The sequence below is a fragment of the Atractosteus spatula genome, chromosome 16 (assembly GCF_055471065.1).
Source record: "Atractosteus spatula isolate fAtrSpa1 chromosome 16, fAtrSpa1.hap1, whole genome shotgun sequence".
Classification (NCBI taxonomy): domain Eukaryota; kingdom Metazoa; phylum Chordata; class Actinopteri; order Semionotiformes; family Lepisosteidae; genus Atractosteus; species Atractosteus spatula.
The window spans coordinates 17,207,577-17,232,121 of NC_142721.1; the positions used below are offsets into that span (position 1 = coordinate 17,207,577).

The window sequence follows — 24,545 nt, forward strand, 5'->3', positions numbered from 1 at the left end:
TGAGGGTGTCCGTGTGTCGGTCAGTGAGAGTGTCGGTCAGTGAGGGTGTCCGTGTGTCGGTCAGTGAGGGTGTCGGTCAGTGAGGGTGTCCGTGTGTCGGTCAGTGAGGGTGTCAGGGTGTCGGACAGTGAGAGTGTCGGTCAGTGAGGGTGTCAGGGTGTCGGACAGTGAGAGTGTCGGTCAATGAGGGTGTCCGTGTGTCGGTCAGTGAGGGTGTAGGTCAGTGAGGGTGTCGGTCAGTGAGGGTGTCGGTCAGTGAGGGTGTCGGACAGTGAGGGTGTCCGTGTGTCGGTCAGTGGGAGTGTCGGTCAGTGAGAGTGTCGGACAGCGAGAGTGTCCGTGTGTCGGTCAGTGAGAGTGTCGGTCAGTGAGGGTGTCCGTGTGTCGGTCAGTGAGGGTGTCGGTCAGTGAGGGTGTCGGTCAGTGAGGGTGTCGGACAGCGAGGGTGTCCGTGTGTCGGACAGTGGGAGTGTCGGACAGTGGGAGTGTCAGTGTGTCGGTCAGTGAGGGTGTCGGACAGTGAGGGTGTCCGTGTGTCGGACAGTGAGGGTGTCGGACAGTGAGGGTGTCCGTGTGTCGGACAGTGAGGGTGTCGGACAGTGAGGGTGTCCGTGTGTCGGTCAGTGAGGGTGTCCGTGTGTCGGACAGTGGGAGTGTCGGACAGTGGGAGTGTCAGTGTGTCGGTCAGTGAGGGTGTCGGACAGTGAGTGTGTCCGTGTGTCGGACAGTGAGGGTGTCGGACAGTGAGTGTGTCCGTGTGTCGGACAGTGAGGGTGTCGGACAGTGAGGGTGTCCGTGTGTCGGTGTGTCGGTCAGTGAGGGTGTCGCTCAGTGAGGGTGTCCGTGTGTCGGTCAGTGAGAGTGTCCGTGTGTCGGTCAGTGGGAGCGTCGGTCAGAGGGAGCGTCTGTGTGTCGGTCAGTCCATCAGTCAGCCGGAGTGTCGGTCAGCCGGAGTGTCGGTCTCTCACTTTAGGTGACAGTGTTCCTCGGATGCTGATCACCACTTTCTTTTTCCCATGATCCACTGCAACAAAGAATGGCGTCTCGTACACCTGGGCGAGAGGACGAGAACAGTGACGCCACGGTCATCGCTGGTCATCAGCAGAGCCCGTTCAGCACTGGAAGGGCTGTAGAGCGCTCTGACCACCCCAACACTCAGACCCCCTTCTGGGCTGGGGCTCTCTGTCCGTCTGAACCCCAGCTCTCCGTCAGGCAGACCTGGCTGCCCAGAGAGGACAGGCTCAGTGACCACAGCCTGGACACAGAGACTGGACACAGGCAGACCTGGCTGCCCAGAGAGGACAGGCTCAGTGACCACAGCCTGGCCAGAGAGACTGGACACAGGCAGACCTGGCTGCCCAGAGAGGACAGGCTCAGTGACCACAGCCTGGACACAGAGACTGGACACAGGCAGACCTGGCTGCCCAGAGACGACAGGCTCAGTGACCACAGCCTGGCCAGAGAGACTGGACACAGGCAGACCTGGCTGCCCAGAGAGGACAGGCTCAGTGACCACAGCCTGGACACAGAGACTGGACACAGGCAGACCTGGCTGCCCAGAGAGGACAGGCTCAGTGACCACAGCCTGGACACAGAGACTGGACACAGGCAGACCTGGCTGCCCAGAGAGGACAGGCTCAGTGACCACAGCCTGGCCAGAGAGACTGGACACAGGCAGACCTGGCTGCCCAGAGAGGACAGGCTCAGTGACCACAGCCTGGACACAGAGACTGGACACAGGCAGACCTGGCTGCCCAGAGACGACAGGCTCAGTGACCACAGCCTGGCCAGAGAGACTGGACACAGGCAGACCTGGCTGCCCAGAGAGGACAGGCTCAGTGACCACAGCCTGGCCAGAGAGACTGGACACAGGCAGACCTGGCTGCCCAGAGAGGACAGGCTCAGTGACCACAGCCTGGCCAGAGAGACTGGACACAGGCAGACCTGGCTGCCCAGAGAGGACAGACAGACTCTGGAGCGAGAACGACAATCACACAGACTCACAGCGTCGTGACAGGAAGTGTAGATGATGTCCACTTCCTTCAGGTCCTGGTCCAGGAAGTGGCGGCGGATGGCCAGGACGTTGCAGCCGCAGCAGTTGTCCTCCTCCACCGTGACGGACTGGGAGAAGCGTGAGGGAGACAGAGACAGGCAGCTGTGGGCAGAGGGAGGTGCGGTCAGCAGCGCAGAGCGAGGGGCGGCAGCAGCGGACAGTGCAGAGCGACACTCACGAGCAGGAGCTGGCCAGCCGGCAGAGCCCACAGGCCGGGGTCCTCATCAGGTACATGGGCCACCCATACGCAGCCATGGCAAAAAGCATGTAGTAGCACACCTGTCTGTACATGGTCATCTCCATCTGAGAGAGAGAGGGGTTACTACTCACTGAGTGGACACTCCAGTACATGAACACTGAGAGAGAGGGGTTAATACAGACACACTGACTGGACACTCCAGTACATGAACACTGCACTGAGAGAGAGAGGGGTTAATACAGACACACTGACTGGACACTCCAGTACATTAACACTGCACTGAGAGAGAGAGGGGTTAATACAGACACACTGACTGGACACTCCAGTACATGAACACTGCACTGAGAGAGAGAGGGGTTCATACAGACACACTGACTGGACACACCGAGTTCTTGAGGTCCAGGTATTTGGTGTTCCGGGTGACCGGCATTCCGGACAGGAAGGTCAGGATGTCATTATTCCCCTGCGGGCAGAAGACACTGTGAGTGCGCTGTCCCACCACTGCCCACTGCTCGCCCACCCACCCACCTGTCCACTGCCCACTGCCCACCCGCTGTCCACTGCCCATCGCCCACTTGCCCACCTTCCCACCCACCCGCCGACCACCCGCCCGCCTGCCCACTGTCCACTACCCAACCACCCGCCACCCACTGCCCACCCACCGCCTACTCACGGCCCACTGGCCACCCGCTGCCCACTGTCCACTGCCCACTGCCCACCCGCTGTCCACTGCCCACTGCCCACCCGCTGTCCACTGCCCATCGCCCACTTGCCCACCTTCCCACCCACCCGCCAACCACCCGCCCGCCTGCCCACTGTCCACTACCCAACCACCCGCCACCCACTGCCCACCCACCGCCTACTCACGGCCCACTGCCCACCCGCTGCCCACTGCCCACTGCCCACCCGCTGTCCACTGCCCACTGCCCACTTGCCCACCTTCCCACCCACCCGCCAACCACCCGCCCGCCTGCCCACTGTCCACTACCCAACCACCCGCCACCCACTGCCCACCCACTGCCTACTCACGGCCCACTGCCCACCCGCTGCCCACTGCCCATCGCCCACTTGCCCACCTTCCCACCCACCCGCCGGCCACCCGCCCGCCTGCCCACTGTCCACTACCCAACCACCCGCCACCCACTGCCCACCCACCGCCTACTCACGGCCCGCTGCCCACCCGCTGCCCACTGCCCACTGCCCACCCGCTGTCCACTGCCCATTGCCTGCTTACCCACTCACCCACCCGCCTGCCCACTGTCCACTACTCAACCACCCGCCACCCACTGCCCACCCACCGCCTAATCACGGCCCACTGCCCACCCGCTGTCCACTGCCCACTGCCCACCCGCTGTCCACTGCCCATTGCCTGCTTACCCACTCACCCACCCGCCTGCCCACTGTCCACTACGCAACCACCCGCCACCCACTGCCCACCCACCGCCTACTCACGGCCCACTGCCCACCCGCTGTCCACTGCCCACTGCCCACCCGCTGTCCACTGCCCATCGCCTGCTTACCCACTCACCCACCCGCCTGCCCACTGTCCACTACCCAACCACCCGCCACCCACTGCCCACCCACCGCCTACTCACGGCCCACTGGCCACCCGCTGTCCACTGCCCACTGCCCACCCGCTGTCCACTGCCCACTGCCCACTTGCCCACCTTCCCACCCACCCGCCGACCACCCGCCCGCCTGCCCACTGTCCACTACCCAACCACCCGCCACCCACTGCCCACCCACCGCCTACTCACGGCCCACTGGCCACCCGCTGCCCACTGCCCACTGCCCACCCGCTGTCCACTGCCCACTGCCCACTTGCCCACCTTCCCACCCACCCGCCAACCACCCGCCCGCCTGCCCACTGTCCACTACCCAACCACCCGCCACCCACTGCCCACCCACCGCCTACTCACGGCCCACTGGCCACCCGCTGCCCACTGCCCACTGCCCACTGCCCACCCGCTGTCCACTGCCCATCGCCCACTTGCCCACCTTCCCACCCACCCGCCGACCACCCGCCCGCCTGCCCACTGTCCACTACCCAACCACCCGCCACCCACTGCCCACCCACGGCCCACTGCCCACTGCCCACTTGCCCACCTTCCCACCCACCCGCCGACCACCCGCCCGCCTGCCCACTGTCCACTACGCAACCACCCGCCACCCACTGCCCACCCACCGCCTACTCACGGCCCACTGCCCACCCGCTGTCCACTGCCCACTGCCCACCCGCTGTCCACTGCCCATCGCCCACTTGCCCACCTTCCCACCCACCCGCCGACCACCCGCCCGCCTGCCCACTGTCCACTACCCAACCACCCGCCACCCACTGCCCACCCACCGCCTACTCACGGCCCACTGGCCACCCGCTGTCCACTGCCCACTGCCCACCCGCTGTCCACTGCCCATCGCCCACTTGCCCACCTTCCCACCCACCCGCCGGCCACCCGCCCGCCTGCCCACTGTCCACTACCCAACCACCCGCCACCCACTGCCCACCCACCGCCTACTCACGGCCCGCTGCCCACCCGCTGTCCACTGCCCACTGCCCACCCGCTGTCCACTGCCCACTTGCCCACCTTCCCACCCACCCGCCGGCCACCCGCCTGCCTGCCCACTGTCCACTGCCCACCCGCTGTCCACTGCCCATCGCCCACCCGCTGCCCACTGTCCACTGCCCGCCTGCCCACCCGCCCGCAGCCCGCCTGCCCGCCGCCTCTCCTCGCCCCGGCCCACCTGGTCCAGCGTCGCGCTGCGCTTGGCCCTCTGCCTCTGCCGCAGCAGCACCAGGCCCGCGATGATGTCACTGGGCACGATGTCCAGGTCCCGGAAGAACTCCGCAAACAGGCTGGCGATCTCTGAGTAGGCATCCTGGCACAGAGCAGGGGCACAGGGTGAAGGAGCTGGGGTTCGAGCCCTGGCTGTCCGCGAGCGGTTCTGGATCAGGAGGCACGGTTCCCGTCCGTGACTCTGAGTGATTCTGGATCGGGGTGGCCCGGTCCCCGTCCGTGACTCTGAGTGATTCTGGATCGGGAGGCCCGGTCCCCGTCTGTGACAGTGTGTGATTCTGGATCGGGGCGGCCCTGTCCCCGTCCGTGACTCTGTGTGATTCTGGATCAGGAGGCCCGGTTCCCGTCCGTGACTCTGAGTGATTCTGGATCAGGAGGCCCGGTCCCCGTCCGTGACTCTGTGTGATTCTGGATCGGGGTGGCCCGGTCCCCGTCCGTGACTCTGTGAGATTCTGGATCGGGAGGCCCGGTCCGCATCCGTGACTCTGTGAGATTCTGGATCGGGAGGCCCGGTCCCCATCTGTGACAGCGTGACACTGGACACTGGACACTGTGACAGTGATCAGGGCATCCCGGTTGGCCAGTGAGAGACGAACCGTCAGCTATAGTCCCAACAGAACGGACGCTGCGGTTTCATACCGAGTCCTGCTGGGAGAGGGTGAAGCCAAGAGGCGCGTGCGCAGCAGAGGGCGGTACTCACGGACTGGGAGTCCTGCGCCCGCGTGCAGCACATGAAGAACTTGAGCCTGCGGGACCAGCTGCTGGCCTGGCCCTCCTCCAGCCGGTGTCTGAGCCAGAGGGGGAGAGGAGCAGAGGGAGGTCAACAGCGTCGTGGTTTTTACAGCCCCCCCTGGTGCCCCCCGCCCCCTCCCTGCACTACCTCAGGGTGTAGGTGGTCAGGTTGCGCTGGCGCCTCCTGGTGGCCTTCAGCTTGACGAAGGTGCGGCCCGTGGGGTCGAAGGTGCACATCATGGTGATGCAGACGCTGAGGATGACCAGCCAATTGCAGGCCACGATTCCTGTGGAGCACAGGAAGGGGAGGGCTCAGAGCACAGGAAGGGGAGGGCTCACCCCTGTCCCCCTGCACCTGCCCCAGGCACCAGCGCCCACTCAACTGCCCCTGCCCCAGGATCCAGCACCCCTTCAACTGCCCCTGCCCCCCTGCTCCTGCCCACGCACCAGGCCCCAACCAATTTCACCCCCAGTGCCGGCCGCTTCCACCTGCACCTGCCCCAGTCCCCAGCACCCCCGCAACTGCCTCTGCCCCATCCCCCTCTACCCACCCCAGCCAACAGAACCCCCTCAACTGCCCCTGCCCCTGCTCCTGCCCCAGGTTCCAGCACCCCTTCAACTGCCCCTGCCCCCCTGCACCTGCCCCAGTCCCCAGCACCCCCCCAACTGCCCCTGCCCCTGCCCCATCCCCCTCCACCCACCCCAGCCAACAGGACCCCTCAACTGCCCCTGCCCCTGCTCCTGCCCCAGGTTCCAGCACCCCTTCAACTGCCCCTGCCCCTGTCCCCCTGCTCCTGCCCCAGGCTCCAGCACCCCCCCAACTGCCCCTGCCCCTGCCCCATCCCCTGGCCCATGGCCCCTTACCCAGGGTGACGTTCTTGGCCGTGAAGTCAGAGCAGGGCTGGTAGTACTGCACCAGCCAGGCGATGCCCACGACCGCGTACAGCAGCTCCACCAGCAGGATCGCTGCAGGGCGACAGTCAGTCAGTCCGGCGCTCACACCGCACCACCAGGCCACTAGAGGCCGCTAAACATCCAAGTGCGCGAGCCCAGACAGTGCGAAGACCCCTGAACCCCCATACTGGGGACTGGGGTCTTTCACACACTCGCTCACAGTCTGTCCTACTGCAGCAGACACCATCATCCAGTCCAGTGCGCTAAGGTGTGTCCAGTGTAGTCCAGTCCAGTGCACTAGGGTGTGTCCAGTGTAGTCCAGTCCAGTCCAGTGCGCTAGGGTGTGTCCAGTGTAGTACAGTCCAGTGCGTTAGGGTGTGTCCAGTGTAGTACAGTTCAGTCCAGTGCGCTAGGGTGTGTCCAGTGTAGTACAGTCCAGTGCGTTAGGGTGTGTCCAGTGTAGTACAGTTCAGTCCAGTGCGCTAGGGTGTGTCCAGTGTGGTCCAGTCCAGTCCAGCGCGCTAGGGTGTGTCCAGTGTGGTCCAGTCCAGCGCGCTAGGGTGTGTCCAATGCGGTCCAGTGTGCTAGGGCGTGTCCAGTGTAGTCCAGTCCAGGGTGCTAGGGCGTGCCCAGTGTGGTCCAGTCCAGGGTGCTAGGGCGTGTCCAGTGCGGTCCAGTCCAGGGTGCTAGGGTGTGTGCAGTGAAGTCCAGTCCAGTGTGCTAGGGGGTGTGTCCAGTGTTGTCCAGTCCAGTGTGCTAGGGGGTGTGTCCAGTGTTGTCCAGTCCAGTGTGCTAGGGCGTGTCCAGTGGAGTCCAGTCCAGTGTGCTAGGGCGTGTGCAGTCCATACTCACCCAGCCTGATGTACAGGACGTACTGCACTGCCTCCCGGGGCTCAGTGTACAGGATGGTGCCCCTCATACTCAGCCACATGATGGCGCTTTCGCAGATGAGGCAGCTCACCAGGATGCCCACATACCCCCGGCCATGATCCACCAGCGTCACCGAGCACGACGAGTCCGACCCGTAGGGCAGGCCGAACAGAACCACAGACAGAACCACCAGCCTGGGAGCAGGAGAGAGGAGAGTGAGACACAGGGGAGAGAGAGGGAGAGGGAGAAGAGAGGGAGAGAGGGAGAGAGAGGAGAGAGAGGAGAGAGAGGAGAGAGAGGAGAGTGAGACCGAGGGCCCAGAGAGAGAGAGGAGAGTGAGACCGAGGGCTCAGAGAGAGAGGGAAGAGTGAGACAGATTGGTCAGAGAGAGAGAGACACAGGCCTGGGCGACACAGGCAGACCTGGCTGCCCAGAGAGGACAGGCTGTGCTCCCACTGCCAGCGGAGAGAAATAGAGACAGAGGTGCACTTCCTACTCCACTGTGACAGATACTCTGGGATTAGAGAAACATTCTTCCCTAAATTCAGAAATCTAGTCCCAGAGCTCCCACACCTGCCAGAATCACAACGGGTCCCAATCCTACTGGGAGAGGGAGGAGGGAACTCAGTTGAACTGGCAGCCCAGTATGTGATCTCCTGTCACAGCCTGAGGAACAGACAGTGAGCCTGTCTCTCAATAATAATAATTCAGTGTGTGATCTCCTGTCACAGCCTGAGGAACAGTGAGCCTGTCTCTCAATAATAAGAATACAGTGTGTGATCTCCTGTCCCAGCCTGAGGAACAGACAGTGAGCCTGTCTCTCAATAATAATACAGTGTGTGATCACCTGTTCCAGCCTGAGGAACAGTGAGCCTGTCTCTCAATAATAATACAGTGTGTGATCTCCTGTCCCAGCCTGAGGAACAGACAGTGAGCCTGTCTCTCAATAATAATAATACAGTGTGTGATCTCCTGTCCCAGCCTGAGGAACAGTGAGCCTGTCTCTCAATAATAATAATACAGTGTGTGATCTCCTGTCCCAGCCTGAGGAACAGACAGTGAGCCTGTCTCTCAATAATAATAATACAGTGTGTGATCTCCTGTCCCAGCCTGAGGAACAGATAGTGAGTCTGTCTCCCAGTAATGCTCAGTATGTTTACAGTATATGTAAATATTTTATGACATGTCTTTATTGTAAATGAGGGGTCAGAGAGAGAGAGAGAGGAGAGTGAGACAGAGGGGTCAGAGAGAGACAGAGGAGAGTGAGACAGAAGAGTGAGAGTGAGAGAAGGGGAGTCAGAGGAGTGACACAGACCATGCAGAGTGCAGCAGGAAAAGGAAGAGAGCCGGGAGCACCAGGTCATCACTGCCCACTGACCACCGGCGACGAAACACCACCATCCCCGGCATCGTCACGGCAACCACTCAGAGCCCTGAGGAAGACACACACAGAGGAGTGAGCACGCCGAGAGAGACACACACACACAGAGGAGTGAGCACGCCGAGAGAGACAGGCACACACACAGAGGAGTGAGCACACCGAGAGAGAGAGACACACACACACACAGAGGAGTGAGCACGCCGAGAGAGACAGGCACACACACAGAGGAGTGAGCACGCCGAGAGAGACACGCACACACACAGAGGAGTGAGCACGCCGAGACACGCACACACACAGAGGAGTGAGCACGCCGAGAGAGACAGGCACACACACAGAGGAGTGAGCACGCCGAGAGAGAGAGACACACACACACACAGAGGAGTGAGCACGCCGAGAGAGACACACACACACACACACACACACACACACACACACACACACACAGAGGAGTGAGCACGCCGAGAGAGACACGCACACACACAGAGGAGTGAGCACGCCGAGAGAGACACGCACACACACAGAGGAGTGAGCACGCTGACACACACACACACAGAGGAGTGAGCACACCGAGAGAGAGATGCACACACACAGAGGAGTGAGCACACCGAGAGAGAGACGCACACACACAGAGGAGTGAGCACGATGAGAGAGAGAGAGACACGCACACACCAGAAAAACACACACAGGTACAAATTTACACTGAACAACAACACATTGGAGCACACATCCAGCTACACATATCTCGGTCTCACCATCAGCTCATCTGGGAGTTTTGACCTGGCAGTGAAGGCACTCAGGGCTTTCTACACAAGAAGGAGGCTCTTCAACATCAACCCACCAACAAGAATCTGGCTCCAAATATCTGAAAGTGTAATCCAACTAATTGCCCTATACGGCAGTGAAGTGTGGGGTCCCCTCACAGACCAGGAGTACACTCAATGGGACAAACACCCCACCCCACTGACCTGAGCCACACCGACACTAACCAGCATCAGGACAGCACTGCTAGAGCACCACAACTCAGACTCAACCACATCACAGCACAGATCAAACAGCAGTATCTCACACACTGGGACACACATACACAAACACAACATAAACTGGAATGCTACAGAACCCTAAACAGACAATACACACTAGCCGAATATTTGACCAAGATAAGAAACAGCAAAAAGAAACAGACCCTGACAAGTACAGGCTCAGTGACCACAGCCTGGCCAGAGAAACTGGACACAGGCAGACCTGGCTGCCCAGACAGGACAGGCTGTGCTCCCACTGCCAGCGGGGAGAAATAGAGACAGAGGTGCACTTCCTACTGCACTGTGACAGATACTCTGGGATTAGAGAAACATTCTTCCCTAAACTCAGAAATCTAATCCCAGAGTTCCCACACCAGCCAGAATCACAACGGGTCCAATCCTACTGGGAGAGGGAGGAGGGAACTCAGTTGAACTGGCAGCCCAGTATGTGATCTCCTGTCACAGCCTGAGGAACAGTGAGTCTGTCTCCCAATAATGCTCCAGCCGCCTACAGTATATGTCAATATTTTATAATATGTCTTTGTTGTAAATGTCTGTAATATGTCTGTAGATTTTATTTTACTTTTATTTTTTGTTTTGTTTAATGTAAATATCATTACTTTCATTTGCTTTGGCAACACTGATTGTACCCATTGGTCATGCTAATAAAGCACCTTGAATTGAATTGAACTGAACTGACACACACACACAGAGGAGTGAGCACGCCGAGAGAGACACACACACACACACACAGAGGAGTGAGCACGCCGAGAGAGACACACACACACAAAAGAGTGAGCACGCCGAGAGAGACACACACACACACAGAGGAGTGAGCACGCCGAGAGAGACACACACACACACACACACACACACACACACAGAGGAGTGAGCACGCCGAGAGAGACAGACACACACACACACAGAGGAGTGAGCACGCCGAGAGAGACACACACACACAGTGACCATGCTGAGAGAGTTCTGCCTTTAGAAGCAGAAGTACAGGATTTCATAATAAGACATCTTGGACCCCTTCCTCCCTCCTTTCACTGTCTCACAGACGCCATTTCTCCCTCCCTCCCCAGGCCAGGACTACAACCCCTCTCTCCCCTCCCTCTCCCTGTCTCCCCTCTCTCCTTCCTCCCTCCCTCCCCCTCCCCTCCCCTCCCTCTCTCTCCCTGTGTCTCCCCTCTCTCTCTCCTCTGGCCTCTCCCTGTGTCTCCCCTCTCCCTCCCCTCCCTCTCTCTCCCCTCCCTCCCCTCTCTCCCTCCCCTCCTTCCCCTCTCTCCCTCTCTCCCTCTCTCCCTCCCCTCCCTTCCTCCCTCTCTCTGTCACCTCTCTCTCCCCTCTGGCCTCTCCCCTCCCCTCCCTCTCTCACCTCGGGCCTCTCCCTGTGTCTCCCCTCTCCCTCCCCTCCCTCTCTCTCCCCTCCCTCCCCTCCCTCCCTCTCTCTGTCACCTCTCTCTCCCCTCTGGCCTCTCCCCTCCCCTCCCTCTCTCACCTCGGGCCTCTCCCTGTCTCCTGCTGTTTCAGATGTGTCTCTCTGACATACTGGAAAGCCTGACTTTCACTCCCGCACTCTGCTTCATAATCTCACTTCCGCCCTCCTCCCTTGTACAACGTTCTTCAGCTCTTTTCACACACAACTTCCCTCTTTCACTCCTTCTCACTCTCTCCCCTCTTGAGTATAATCAGACTCCACTGACACTGACAGAGCAGTCTGAGACTCTCCAGGCTGGACTGGACTGACTGGACTGTGAGCTGGATTAGTTATTAACTGGGAATATAATCAGACTCCACTGACACTGACAGAGCAGTCTGAGACTCTCCAGGCTAGACTAGACTGACTGGACTGTGAGCTGGATTAGTTATTAACTGGGATTATAATCAGACTCCCACTGACACTGGCAGAGCAGTCTGAGACTCTCCAGGCTGGACTGGACTGTGAGCTGGATTAGTTATTGACTGGGATGATAATCAGACTACACTGACACTGACAGAGCAGTCTGAGACTCTCCAGGCTGGATTGACTGGACTGGGAGCTGGATTAGTTATTAACTGGGATTATACTCAGACTCCCACTGACACTGGCAGAGCAGTCTGAGACTCTCCAGGCAAGATTGACTGGACTGTGAGCTGGATTAGTTATTAACTGGGATTATAATCAGACTCACACTGACACTGACAGAGCAGTCTGAGACTCTCCAGGCTGGATTGACTGGACTGGGAGCTGGATTAGTTATTAACTGGGATTATACTCAGACTCCCACTGACACTGGCAGAGCAGTCTGAGACTCTCCAAGCTGGACTGGACTGACTGGACTGTGAGCTGGATTAGTTATTAACTGGGATTATAATCAGACTCACACTGACACTGACAGAGCAGTCTAAGACTCTCCAGGCTAGACTGACTGGACTGGGAGCTGGATTAGTTATTAACTGGGATTATAATCAGACTCACACTGACACTGACAGAGCAGTCTGAGATTCTCCAGGCTGGACTGGACTAACTAGACTTTGAGCTGGATTAGTTATTAACTGGGATTATAATCAGACTCCCACTGACACTGGCAGAGCAGTCTGAGACTCTCCAGGCAAGACTGACTGGACTGTGAGCTGGATTAGTTATTAACTGGGATTATAATCATACTCACACTGACACTGACAGAGCACTCTGAGATTCTCCAGGCTGGACTGGACTAACTAGACTTTGAGCTGGATTACTTATTAAATGGGATTATAATCAGACTCACACTGACACTGACAGAGCAGTCTGAGACTCTCCAGGCTGGAATGACTGGACTGTGAGCTGGATTAGTTATTAACTGGGATTATAATAAGACTCCCACTGACACTGACAGAGCAGTCTGACACTCTCCACGCTGGACTGGACTGACTGGACTGTGAGCTGGATTAGATATTAACTGGGATTATAATCAGACTCCACTGACACTGACAGAGCAGTCTGAGACACTCCAGCCTGGACTGGACTGACTGGACTGTCAGCTGGATTAGTTAATAACTGGGATTACAATCAGACTCCACTGACACTGACAAAGCAGTCTGAGACTCTCCAGGCTGGACTGGACTGACTGGACTGTGACCTGGATTAGTCATTAACTGGGATTATAATCAGACTCACACTGACACTGACAGAGCAGTCTGATACTCTCTAGGTTGGACTGACTGGAGTGTGAGCTGGATTAGTTATTAACTGGGATTATAATCAGACTCACACTGACACTGACAGAGCAGTCTGAGACTCTCCAGGCTGGACTGGTCTGACCGGACTGTGAGCTGGATTAGTTATTAACTGGGATTATAATCAGACTCACACTGACAGAGCAGTCTGAGACTCTCCAGGATGGACTAGACTGACTGGACTGGGAGCTGGATTAGTTATGAACTGGGATTATAATCAGACTCACACTGATTCTGATAGAGCAGTCTGAGACTCTCCAGGCTGGACTGACTGGACTGGGAGCTGGATTAGTTATTAACTGGGATTATAATCAGACTCACACGGACAATGACAGAGCAGTCTGAGACTCTCCAGGCTGGACTGGACTGACTGGACTGTGAGCTGGATTAGTTATTAACTAGGATTACAATCAGTCTCACACTGACACTGACAGAGCAGTCTGAGACTCTCCAGCTTCGACTGACTGGAGTGTGAGCTGGATTCGTTATTAACTGGGATTATAATCAGACTACACTGACACTGACAGAGCAGTCTGAGACTCTCCAGGCTGGACTGGACTAACTGGACTGTGAGCTGGATTACTTATTAACTGGGATTATAATCAGACTCCACTGACACTGACAAAGCAGTCTGAGACTTTCCAGGCTGGACTAGACTGACTGGACTGTGAGCTGGATAAATTATTAACTGGGATTATAATCAGACACCACTGACACTGACAGAGCAGTCTGAGACTCTCCAGGCTGGACTGACTGGACTGGGAGCTGGATTAGTTATTAACTGGGATTATAATCAGACTCACACTGACACTGACAGAGCAGTCTGAGACTCTCCAGGCTGGACTGGACTGACTGGACTGTGAGCTGGATTAGTTATTAACTGGGATTATAATCAGACTCCACTGACACTGACAGAGCAGTCTGAGACTCTCCAGGCTGGACTAGACTGACTGGACTGTGAGCTGGATAAATTATTAACTGGGATTATAATCAGACTTCACTGACACTGACAGAGCAGTCTGAGACTCTCCACGCTGGGCTGGACTAACTGGATTTTGAGCTGGATCAGTTATTGACTGGGATGATAATCCCACTCACGCTGACACTGACAGAGCAGTCTGAGACTCTCCAGGCTGGACTGGTTTTACTGGACTGTGAGCTGGATTAGTTATTAACTGGGATTATAATCAGACTCACACTGACAGAGCAGTCTGAGACTCTCCAAGCCGGACTGGTCTGACTGGACTGTGAGCTGGATTAGTTATTACCTCGGATTATAATCAGACTCACACTGACAGAGCAGTCTGAGACTCTCCAAGCCGGACTGGTCTGACTGGACTGTGAGCTGGATTACTTATTAACTGGGATTATAATCAGACTCCACTGACACTGACAGAGCAGTCTGAGACTCTCCAGGCTGGACTGGACTAACTGGACTGTGAGCTGGATTACTTATTAACTGGGATTATAATCAGACTCCACTGACACTGACAAAGCAGTCTGAGACTCTCCAGGCTGGACGAGACTGACTGCAGTGTGAGCTGGATAAGTTATTAACTTGGATTATAATCAGACTCACACTGACACTGACAGAGCAGTCTGAGACTTTCCAGGCTGGACTGGACTGACTGGACTGTGAGCTGGATTAGTTATTAACTGGGATTATAATCATACTCCACTGACAGAGCAGTCTGAGATTCTCCAGGCTGGACTGGACTGACTGGACTGTGAGCAGGATTAGTTATCAACTGGGATTATAATCAGACTTCACTGACACTAACAGAGCAGTCTGAGACTCTCCACGCTGGACTAGACTAACTGGACTGTGAGCTGGATTAGATATTAACTGGGATTATAATCAGACTTCACTGACACTAACAAAGCAGTCTGAGACTCTCCAGGCTGGACTGGATTGAAAGTGAGCTGGATTAGTTATTAAGTGGGATTATAATCAGACTCCCACTGACACTGACAGAGCAGTCTGAGACTCTCCAGGCTAGACTGACTGGACTATGAGCTGGATTAGTTATTAACTGGGATTATAATCAGACTACATTGACACTGACAGAGCAGTCTGAGACTCTCCAGGCTGGACTGGACTAACTGGACTGTGAGCTGGATTAGTTAATAACTGGGATTACAATCAGACTCCACTGACACTGACAAAGCAGTCTGAGACTCTCCAGGCTGGACTGGACTGACTGGACTGTGAACTGGATTAGTCATTAACTGGAAATATAATCAGACTCACAATGACACTGACAGAGCAGTCTGAGACTCTCCAGGGTGGACTGGTCTGACCGGACTGTGAGCTGGATTAGTTATTAACTGTGATTATAATCAGACTCACACTGACAGAGCAGTCTGAGACTCTCCAGGATGGACTAGACTGACTGGACTGGGAGCTGGATTAGTTATTAACTGGGATTATAATCAGACTCACACTGACACTGACAGAGCAGTCTGAGACTCTCCAGGCTGGACTGGACTGACTGGACTGTGAGCTGGATTAGTTATTAACTGGGATTACAATCAGACTCACACTGACACTGACAGAGCAGTCTGAGACTCTCCAGTATCGACTGACTGGAGTGTGAGCTGGATTCGTTATTAACTGGGATTATAATCAGACTACACTGACACTGACAGAGCAGTCTGAGACTCTCCAGGCTGGACTAGACTGACTGGACTGTGAGCTGGATAAATTATTAACTGGGATTATAATCAGACTCACACTGACAGAGCAGTCTGATACTCTCCAGGCTGGACTGGACTGACTGGATTGTGAGCTGGATTAGTTATTAACTGGGATTATAATCAGACTCCACTGACACTGAAAAAGCAGTCTGAGACTCTCCACGCTGGGCTGGACTAACTGGACTTTGAGCTGGATTAGTTATTGACTGGGATGATAATCCCACTCACACTGACACTGACAGAGCAGTCTGAGACTCTCCAGGCTGGACTGGTGTTACTGGACTGTGAGCTGGATTAATTATTAACTGGGATTATCATCAGACTCACACTGACAGAGCAGTCCGAGACTCTCTAAACCGGACTGGTCTAACTGGACTGTGAGCTGGATTAGTTATTAACTGGGACTATAATCAGACTCACACTGACAGAGCAGTCTGAGACTCTCCAAGCCGGACTGGACTGACTGGACTGTGAGCAGGATTAGTTATCAACTGGGATTATAATCAGACTTCACTGACACTGACAGAGCAGTCTGAGACTCTCCAGGCTGGACTAGACTAACTGGACTGTGAGCTGGATTAGATATTAACTGGGATTATAATCAGACTCACACTGACTCTTATAGAGCAGTCTGAGACTCTCCAGGCTGGACTGGATTGACTGTGAGCTGGATTAGTTATTAAGTGGGATTATAATCAGACTCCCACTGACACTGACAGAGCAGCCTGAGACTCTCCAGGCTAGACTGACTGGACTATGAGCTGGATTAGTTATTAACTGGGATTATAATCAGACTACACTGACACTGACAGAGCAGTCTGAGACTCTCCAAGCCGGACTGGTCTGACTGGACTGTGAGCTGGATTACTTATTAACTGGGATTACAATCAGACTCACACTGACAGAGCAGTCTGAGACTCTCCAGGCTGGACTGGACTGACTGGACTGTGAGCTGGATTAGTTATTAACTGGGATCATAATCCCACTCACACTAACACTGACAGAGCAGTCTGAGACTCTCCAAGCCGGACTGGTCTGACTGGACTGTGAGCTGGATTACTTATTAAATGGGATTATAATCAGACTCACACTGACAGAGCAGTCTGAGACTCTCCAGGCTGGACTGGTCTGACTGGACTGTGAGCTGGATTACTTATTAAATGGGATTATAATCAGACTCACACTGACAGAGCAGTCTGAGACTCTCCAGGCTGGACTGGACTAACTGGACTTTGAGCTGGATTAGATATTAACTGGGATTATAATCAGACTCCACTGACAATGACAGAGAAGTCTGAGACTCTCCAGGCTGGACTGGACTAACTGGACTGTGAGCTGGATTAGTTAATAACTGGGATTACAATCAGACTCCACTGACACTGACAGAGCAGTCTGAGACTCTCCAGGCTGGACTTGACTGACTGGACTGTGAGCTGGATTAGTTATTAACTGGGATGATAATCCCACTCACACTGACACTGACAGAGCAGTCTGAGACTTTCCAGGCTGGACTGGTTTTACTGGACTGTGAGCTGGATTAGTTATTAACTGGGATTATAATCAGACTCACACTGACAGAGCAGTCTGAGACTCTCCAAGCCGGACTGGTCTGACTGGACTGTGAGTTGTATTAGTTATTAACTGGGATTATAATCAGACTCACACTGACACTGACAGAGCAGTCTGAGACTCTCCAGGTTGGACTGACTGGAGTGTGAGCTGGATTAGTTATTAACTGGGATTATAATCAGACTCACACCGACAGAGCAGTCTGAAACTCTCCAGGCTGGACAGACTGGAGTGTGAGCTGGATTAGTTAATAACTGGGATTACAATCAGACTCCACTGACACTGACAGAGCAGTCTGAGACTCTCCAGGCTGGACTGGTCTGACTGGACTGTGAGCTGGATTAGTTATTAACTGGGATTATAATCAGACTCACACTGACAGAGCAGTCTGAGACTCTCCAGGCTAGACTGGACTGACTGGACTGTGAGCTGGATTAGTTATTAACTGGGATTATAATCATACTCACACTGATTCTGATAGAGCAGTCTCAGACTCTCCAGGTTGAACTGACTGGAGTGTGAGCTGGATTAGTTATTAACTGGGATTATAATCAGACTCACACTGACTCTGAAAGAGCAGTCTGAGACTCTCCAGGCTAGACTGGATTGACTGGACTTTGAGCTGGATTAGTCATTAACTGGGATTATAATCAGACACACACTGACACTGACAGAGAAGTCTGAGACTCTCCAGGCTGGACTGGACTAACTGGACTGGGAGCTGGATTAGATATTAACTGGGACTATAATCAGACTCACACTGACTCTTATAGAGCAGTCTGAGACTCTCCAGGCTGGACTGGATTGACTGGACTGTGAGCTGGATTACTTATTAACTGGGATTATAATCAGACACCCACTGACACTGACAGAGCAGTCTGAGATTCTCCAGGCTGGACTGGACTAACTGGACTGTGAGCTGGATTAGTTATTAACTGAGATTATTATCAGACTCACACTGACAGAGCAGTCTGAGACTCTCCAGGCTGGACTGGACTGACTGGACTGTGAGCTGGATTAGTCATTAACTGAAAATATAATCAGACTCACACTGACACTGACAGAGCAGTCTGAGACTCTCCAGGCTGGACTGGTCTGACCGGACTGTGAGCTGGATTAGTTATTAACAGGGATTATAATCAGACTCCACTGACAGAGCAGTCTGAGACTCTCCAGGCTGGACTGGACTGACCAGACTGTGAGCTGGATTAGTTATTAACTGGGATTATAATCAGACTCACACTGACACTGACAGAGAAGTCTGAGACTCTCCAGACTGGACTAGACTGACTGGACTGTGAGTTGGATTAGTTATTAACTGGGATTACAATCAGACTCCACTGACACTGACAAAACAGTCTGAGACTCTCCAGGCTGGACTGACTGGAGTGTGAGCTGGATAAATTATTAACTGGGATTATAATCAGACTTCACTGACACTGACAGAGCAGTCTGAGACTCTCCACGCTGGGCTGGACTAACTGGACTTTGAGCTGGATTAAGTATTAACTGGGATGATAATCCCACTCACACTGACACTGACAGAGCAGTCTGAGACTCTCCAGGCTGGACTGGTTTTACTGGACTGTGAGCTGGATTAGTTATTAACAGGGATTATAATCATACTCACACTGATTCTGATAGAGCAGTCTCAGACTCTCCAAGTTGAACTGACTGGAGTGTGAGCTGGATTAGTTATTAAATGGGATTATAATCAGACTCACACTGACACTGATAGAGCAGTCTGAGATTCTCCAGGCTGGACTGGACTAACTAGACTTTGAGCTGGATTGGTTATTAACTGGGATTATAATCAGACACACACTGACACTGACAGAGAAGTCTGAGACTCTCCAGGCTGGGCTGGACTAACTGGACTGTGAGCTGGAGTAGATATTAACTGGGATTATACTCAGACACCCACTGATACTGACAGAGCAGTCTGAGACTCTCCAGGTTGGACTGGACTGACTGGACTGTGAGCTGGATTAATTACTAACTGGGATTATAATCAGACTCCCACTGACACTGACAGAGCAGTCTGAGATTCTCCAGGCTGAACTGGACTAACTAGACTTTGAGCTGGATTGGTTATTAACTGGGATTATAATCAGACTCCACTGATACTGACAGAGCAGTCTGAGACTCTCCAGGCTGGACTGGACTAACTGGACTGTGAGCTGGATTACTTATTAACTGGGATGATAATCCCACTCACGCTGACACTGACGGAGCAGTCTGAGACTCTCCAGGCTGGACTGGTTTTACTGGACTGTGAGCTGGATTAGTTATTAACTGGGATTATAATCAGACTCACACTGACAGAGCAGTCTGAGACTCTCCAAGCCGGACTGGTCTGACTGGACTGTGAGCTGGATTAGTAATTACCTCGGATTATAATCAGACTCACACTGACAGAGCAGTCTGAGACTCTCCAAGCCGGACTGGTCTGACTGGACTGTGAGCTGGATTACTTATTAACTGGGATTATAATCAGACTCCACTGACACTGACAGAGCAGTCTGAGACTCTCCAGGCTGGACTGGACTAACTGGACTGTGAGCTGGATTACTTATTAACTGGGATTATAATCAGACTCCACTGACACTGACAAAGCAGTCTGAGACTCTCCAGGCTGGACGAGACTGACTGCAGTGTGAGCTGGATAAGTTATTAACTTGGATTATAATCAGACTCACACTGACACTGACAGAGCAGTCTGAGACTCTCCAGGCTGGACTGGACTGACTGGACTGTGAGCTGGATTAGTTATTAACTGGGATTATAATCATACTCCACTGACAGAGCAGTCTGAGATTCTCCAGGCTGGACTGGACTGACTGGACTGTGAGCAGGATTAGTTATCAACTGGGATTATAATCAGACTTCACTGACACTAACAGAGCAGTCTGAGACTCTCCAGGCTGGACTAGACTAACTGGACTGTGAGCTGGATTAGATATTAACTGGGATTATAATCAGACTCACACTGACTCTTATAGAGCAGTCTGAGACTCTCCAGGCTGGACTGGATTGACAGTGAGCTGGATTAGTTATTAAGTGGGATTATAATCAGACTCCCACTGACACTGACAGAGCAGTCTGAGACTCTCTAGGCTAGACTGACTGGACTATGAGCTGGATTAGTTATTAACTGGGATTATAATCAGACTACACTGACACTGACAGAGCAGTCTGAGACTCTCCAGGCTGGACTGGACTAACTGGACTGTGAGCTGGATTAGTTAATAACTGGGATTACAATCAGACTCCACTGACACTGACAAAGCAGTCTGAGACTCTCCAGGCTGGACTGGACTGACTGGACTGTGAACTGGATTAGTCATTAACTGGAAATATAATCAGACTCACAATGACACTGACAGAGCAGTCTGAGACTCTCCAGGGTGGACTGGTCTGACCGGACTGTGAGCTGGATTAGTTATTAACTGGGATTATAATCAGACTCACACTGACAGAGCAGTCTGAGACTCTCCAGGATGGACTAGACTGACTGGACTGGGAGCTGGATTAGTTATTAACTGGGATTATAATCAGACTCACACTGACACTGACAGAGCAGTCTGAGACTCTCCAGGCTGGACTGGACTGACTGGACTGTGAGCTGGATTAGTTATTAACTGGGATTACAATCAGACTCACACTGACACTGACAGAGCAGTCTGAGACTCTCCAGTATCGACTGACTGGAGTGTGAGCTGGATTCGTTATTAACTGGGATTATAATCAGACTACACTGACACTGACAGAGCAGTCTGAGACTCTCCAGGCTGGACTAGACTGACTGGACTGTGAGCTGGATAAATTATTAACTGGGATTATAATCAGACTCACACTGACAGAGCAGTCTGATACTCTCCAGGCTGGATTGGACTGACTGGATTGTGAGCTGGATTAGTTATTAACTGGGATTATAATCAGACTACACTGACACTGACAAAGCAGTCTGAGACTCTCCACGCTGGGCTGGACTAACTGGACTTTGAGCTGGATTAGTTATTGACTGGGATGATAATCCCACTCACACTGACACTGACAGAGCAGTCTGAGACTCTCCAGGCTGGACTGGTGTTACTGGACTGTGAGCTGGATTAATTATTAACTGGGATTATCATCAGACTCACACTGACAGAGCAGTCCGAGACTCTCTAAACCGGACTGGTCTAACTGGACTGTGAGCTGGATTAGTTATTAACTGGGACTATAATCAGACTCACACTGACAGAGCAGTCTGAGACTCTCCAAGCCGGACTGGACTGACTGGACTGTGAGCAGGATTAGTTATCAACTGGGATTATAATCAGACTTCACTGACACTGACAGAGCAGTCTGAGACTCTCCAGGCTGGACTAGACTAACTGGACTGTGAGCTGGATTAGATATTAACTGGGATTATAATCAGACTCACACTGACTCTTATAGAGCAGTCTGAGACTCTCCAGGCTGGACTGGATTGACTGTGAGCTGGATTAGTTATTAAGTGGGATTATAATCAGACTCCCACTGACACTGACAGAGCAGCCTGAGACTCTCCAGGCTAGACTGACTGGACTATGAGCTGGATTAGTTATTAACTGGGATTATAATCAGACTACACTGACACTGACAAAGCAGTCTGAGACTCTCCAAGCCGGACTGGTCTGACTGGACTGTGAGCTGGATTACTTATTAACTGGGATTACAATCAGACTCACAATGACACTGACAGAGCAGTCTGAGACTCTCCAGGCTGGACTGGTGTTACTGGACTGTGAACTGGATTAATTATAAACTGGGATTATCATCAGACTCACACTGACAGAGCAGTCAGAGACTCTCTAAGCCGGACTGGTCTAACTGGACTGTGAGCTGGATTAGTTATTAACTGGGATTATAATCCCACTCACGCTGACACTGACGGAGCAGTCTGAGACTCTCCAGGCTGGACTGGTTTTACTGGACTGTGAGCTGGATTAGTTATTAACTGGGATTATAATCAGACTCACACTGACAGAGCAGTCTGAGACTCTCCAAGCCGGACTGGTCTGACTGGACTGTGAGCTGGATTAGTAATTACCTCGGATTATAATCAGACTCACACTGACAGAGCAGTCTGAGACTCTCCAAGCCGGACTGGTCTGACTGGACTGTGAGCTGGATTACTTATTAACTGGGATTATAATCAGACTCCACTGACACTGACAGAGCAGTCTGAGACTCTCCAGGCTGGACTGGACTAACTGGACTGTGAGCTGGATTACTTATTAACTGGGATTATAATCAGACTCCACTGACACTGACAAAGCAGTCTGAGACTCTCCAGGCTGGACGAGACTGACTGCAGTGTGAGCTGGATAAGTTATTAACTTGGATTATAATCAGACTCACACTGACACTGACAGAGCAGTCTGAGACTCTCCAGGCTGGACTGGACTGACTGGACTGTGAGCTGGATTAGTTATTAACTGGGATTATAATCATACTCCACTGACAGAGCAGTCTGAGATTCTCCAGGCTGGACTGGACTGACTGGACTGTGAGCAGGATTAGTTATCAACTGGGATTATAATCAGACTTCACTGACACTAACAGAGCAGTCTGAGACTCTCCAGGCTGGACTAGACTAACTGGACTGTGAGCTGGATTAGATATTAACTGGGATTATAATCAGACTCACACTGACTCTTATAGAGCAGTCTGAGACTCTCCAGGCTGGACTGGATTGACAGTGAGCTGGATTAGTTATTAAGTGGGATTATAATCAGACTCCCACTGACACTGACAGAGCAGTCTGAGACTCTCTAGGCTAGACTGACTGGACTATGAGCTGGATTAGTTATTAACTGGGATTATAATCAGACTACACTGACACTGACAGAGCAGTCTGAGACTCTCCAGGCTGGACTGGACTAACTGGACTGTGAGCTGGATTAGTTAATAACTGGGATTACAATCAGACTCCACTGACACTGACAAAGCAGTCTGAGACTCTCCAGGCTGGACTGGACTGACTGGACTGTGAACTGGATTAGTCATTAACTGGAAATATAATCAGACTCACAATGACACTGACAGAGCAGTCTGAGACTCTCCAGGGTGGACTGGTCTGACCGGACTGTGAGCTGGATTAGTTATTAACTGGGATTATAATCAGACTCACACTGACAGAGCAGTCTGAGACTCTCCAGGATGGACTAGACTGACTGGACTGGGAGCTGGATTAGTTATTAACTGGGATTATAATCAGACTCACACTGACACTGACAGAGCAGTCTGAGACTCTCCAGGCTGGACTGGACTGACTGGACTGTGAGCTGGATTAGTTATTAACTGGGATTACAATCAGACTCACACTGACACTGACAGAGCAGTCTGAGACTCTCCAGTATCGACTGACTGGAGTGTGAGCTGGATTCGTTATTAACTGGGATTATAATCAGACTACACTGACACTGACAGAGCAGTCTGAGACTCTCCAGGCTGGACTAGACTGACTGGACTGTGAGCTGGATAAATTATTAACTGGGATTATAATCAGACTCACACTGACAGAGCAGTCTGATACTCTCCAGGCTGGATTGGACTGACTGGATTGTGAGCTGGATTAGTTATTAACTGGGATTATAATCAGACTACACTGACACTGACAAAGCAGTCTGAGACTCTCCACGCTGGGCTGGACTAACTGGACTTTGAGCTGGATTAGTTATTGACTGGGATGATAATCCCACTCACACTGACACTGACAGAGCAGTCTGAGACTCTCCAGGCTGGACTGGTGTTACTGGACTGTGAGCTGGATTAATTATTAACTGGGATTATCATCAGACTCACACTGACAGAGCAGTCCGAGACTCTCTAAACCGGACTGGTCTAACTGGACTGTGAGCTGGATTAGTTATTAACTGGGACTATAATCAGACTCACACTGACAGAGCAGTCTGAGACTCTCCAAGCCGGACTGGACTGACTGGACTGTGAGCAGGATTAGTTATCAACTGGGATTATAATCAGACTTCACTGACACTGACAGAGCAGTCTGAGACTCTCCAGGCTGGACTAGACTAACTGGACTGTGAGCTGGATTAGATATTAACTGGGATTATAATCAGACTCACACTGACTCTTATAGAGC

General features: G+C 53.2%; 1 protein-coding gene across 12 annotated transcripts in view; it reads right to left on the reverse strand.

Annotated features, from left to right (window-relative positions):
• dagla (diacylglycerol lipase, alpha) overlaps positions 1–24,545 on the reverse strand; it is a 58,566-nt gene that overhangs the window by 14,339 nt on the left and 19,682 nt on the right. For 11 of the 12 annotated variants that reach the window (XR_016094301.1, XR_016094299.1, XR_016094303.1 and 8 more), the window contains 10 exons: positions 8,859–8,976; positions 7,526–7,737; positions 6,644–6,745; positions 5,928–6,066; positions 5,748–5,835; positions 4,995–5,129; positions 2,638–2,715; positions 2,232–2,356; positions 2,005–2,155; positions 969–1,052 (listed from right to left, as the gene is read on the reverse strand). Coding sequence is in view for 3 of the 12 variants with exons in the window: in XM_088934703.1 (XP_088790829.1) it covers positions 969–1,052; positions 2,005–2,155; positions 2,232–2,356; positions 2,638–2,715; positions 4,995–5,129; positions 5,748–5,835; positions 5,928–6,066; positions 6,644–6,745; positions 7,526–7,737; positions 8,859–8,953 (1,209 nt within the window). In the remaining 9 variants the exon portion in view is untranslated. Of the gene's footprint in view, positions 1–968; positions 1,053–2,004; positions 2,156–2,231; positions 2,357–2,637; positions 2,716–4,994; positions 5,130–5,747; positions 5,836–5,927; positions 6,067–6,643; positions 6,746–7,525; positions 7,738–8,858; positions 8,977–9,676; positions 9,797–24,545 lie in introns of those variants that run through there. The other variant, XM_088934705.1, reaches the window with a different exon arrangement.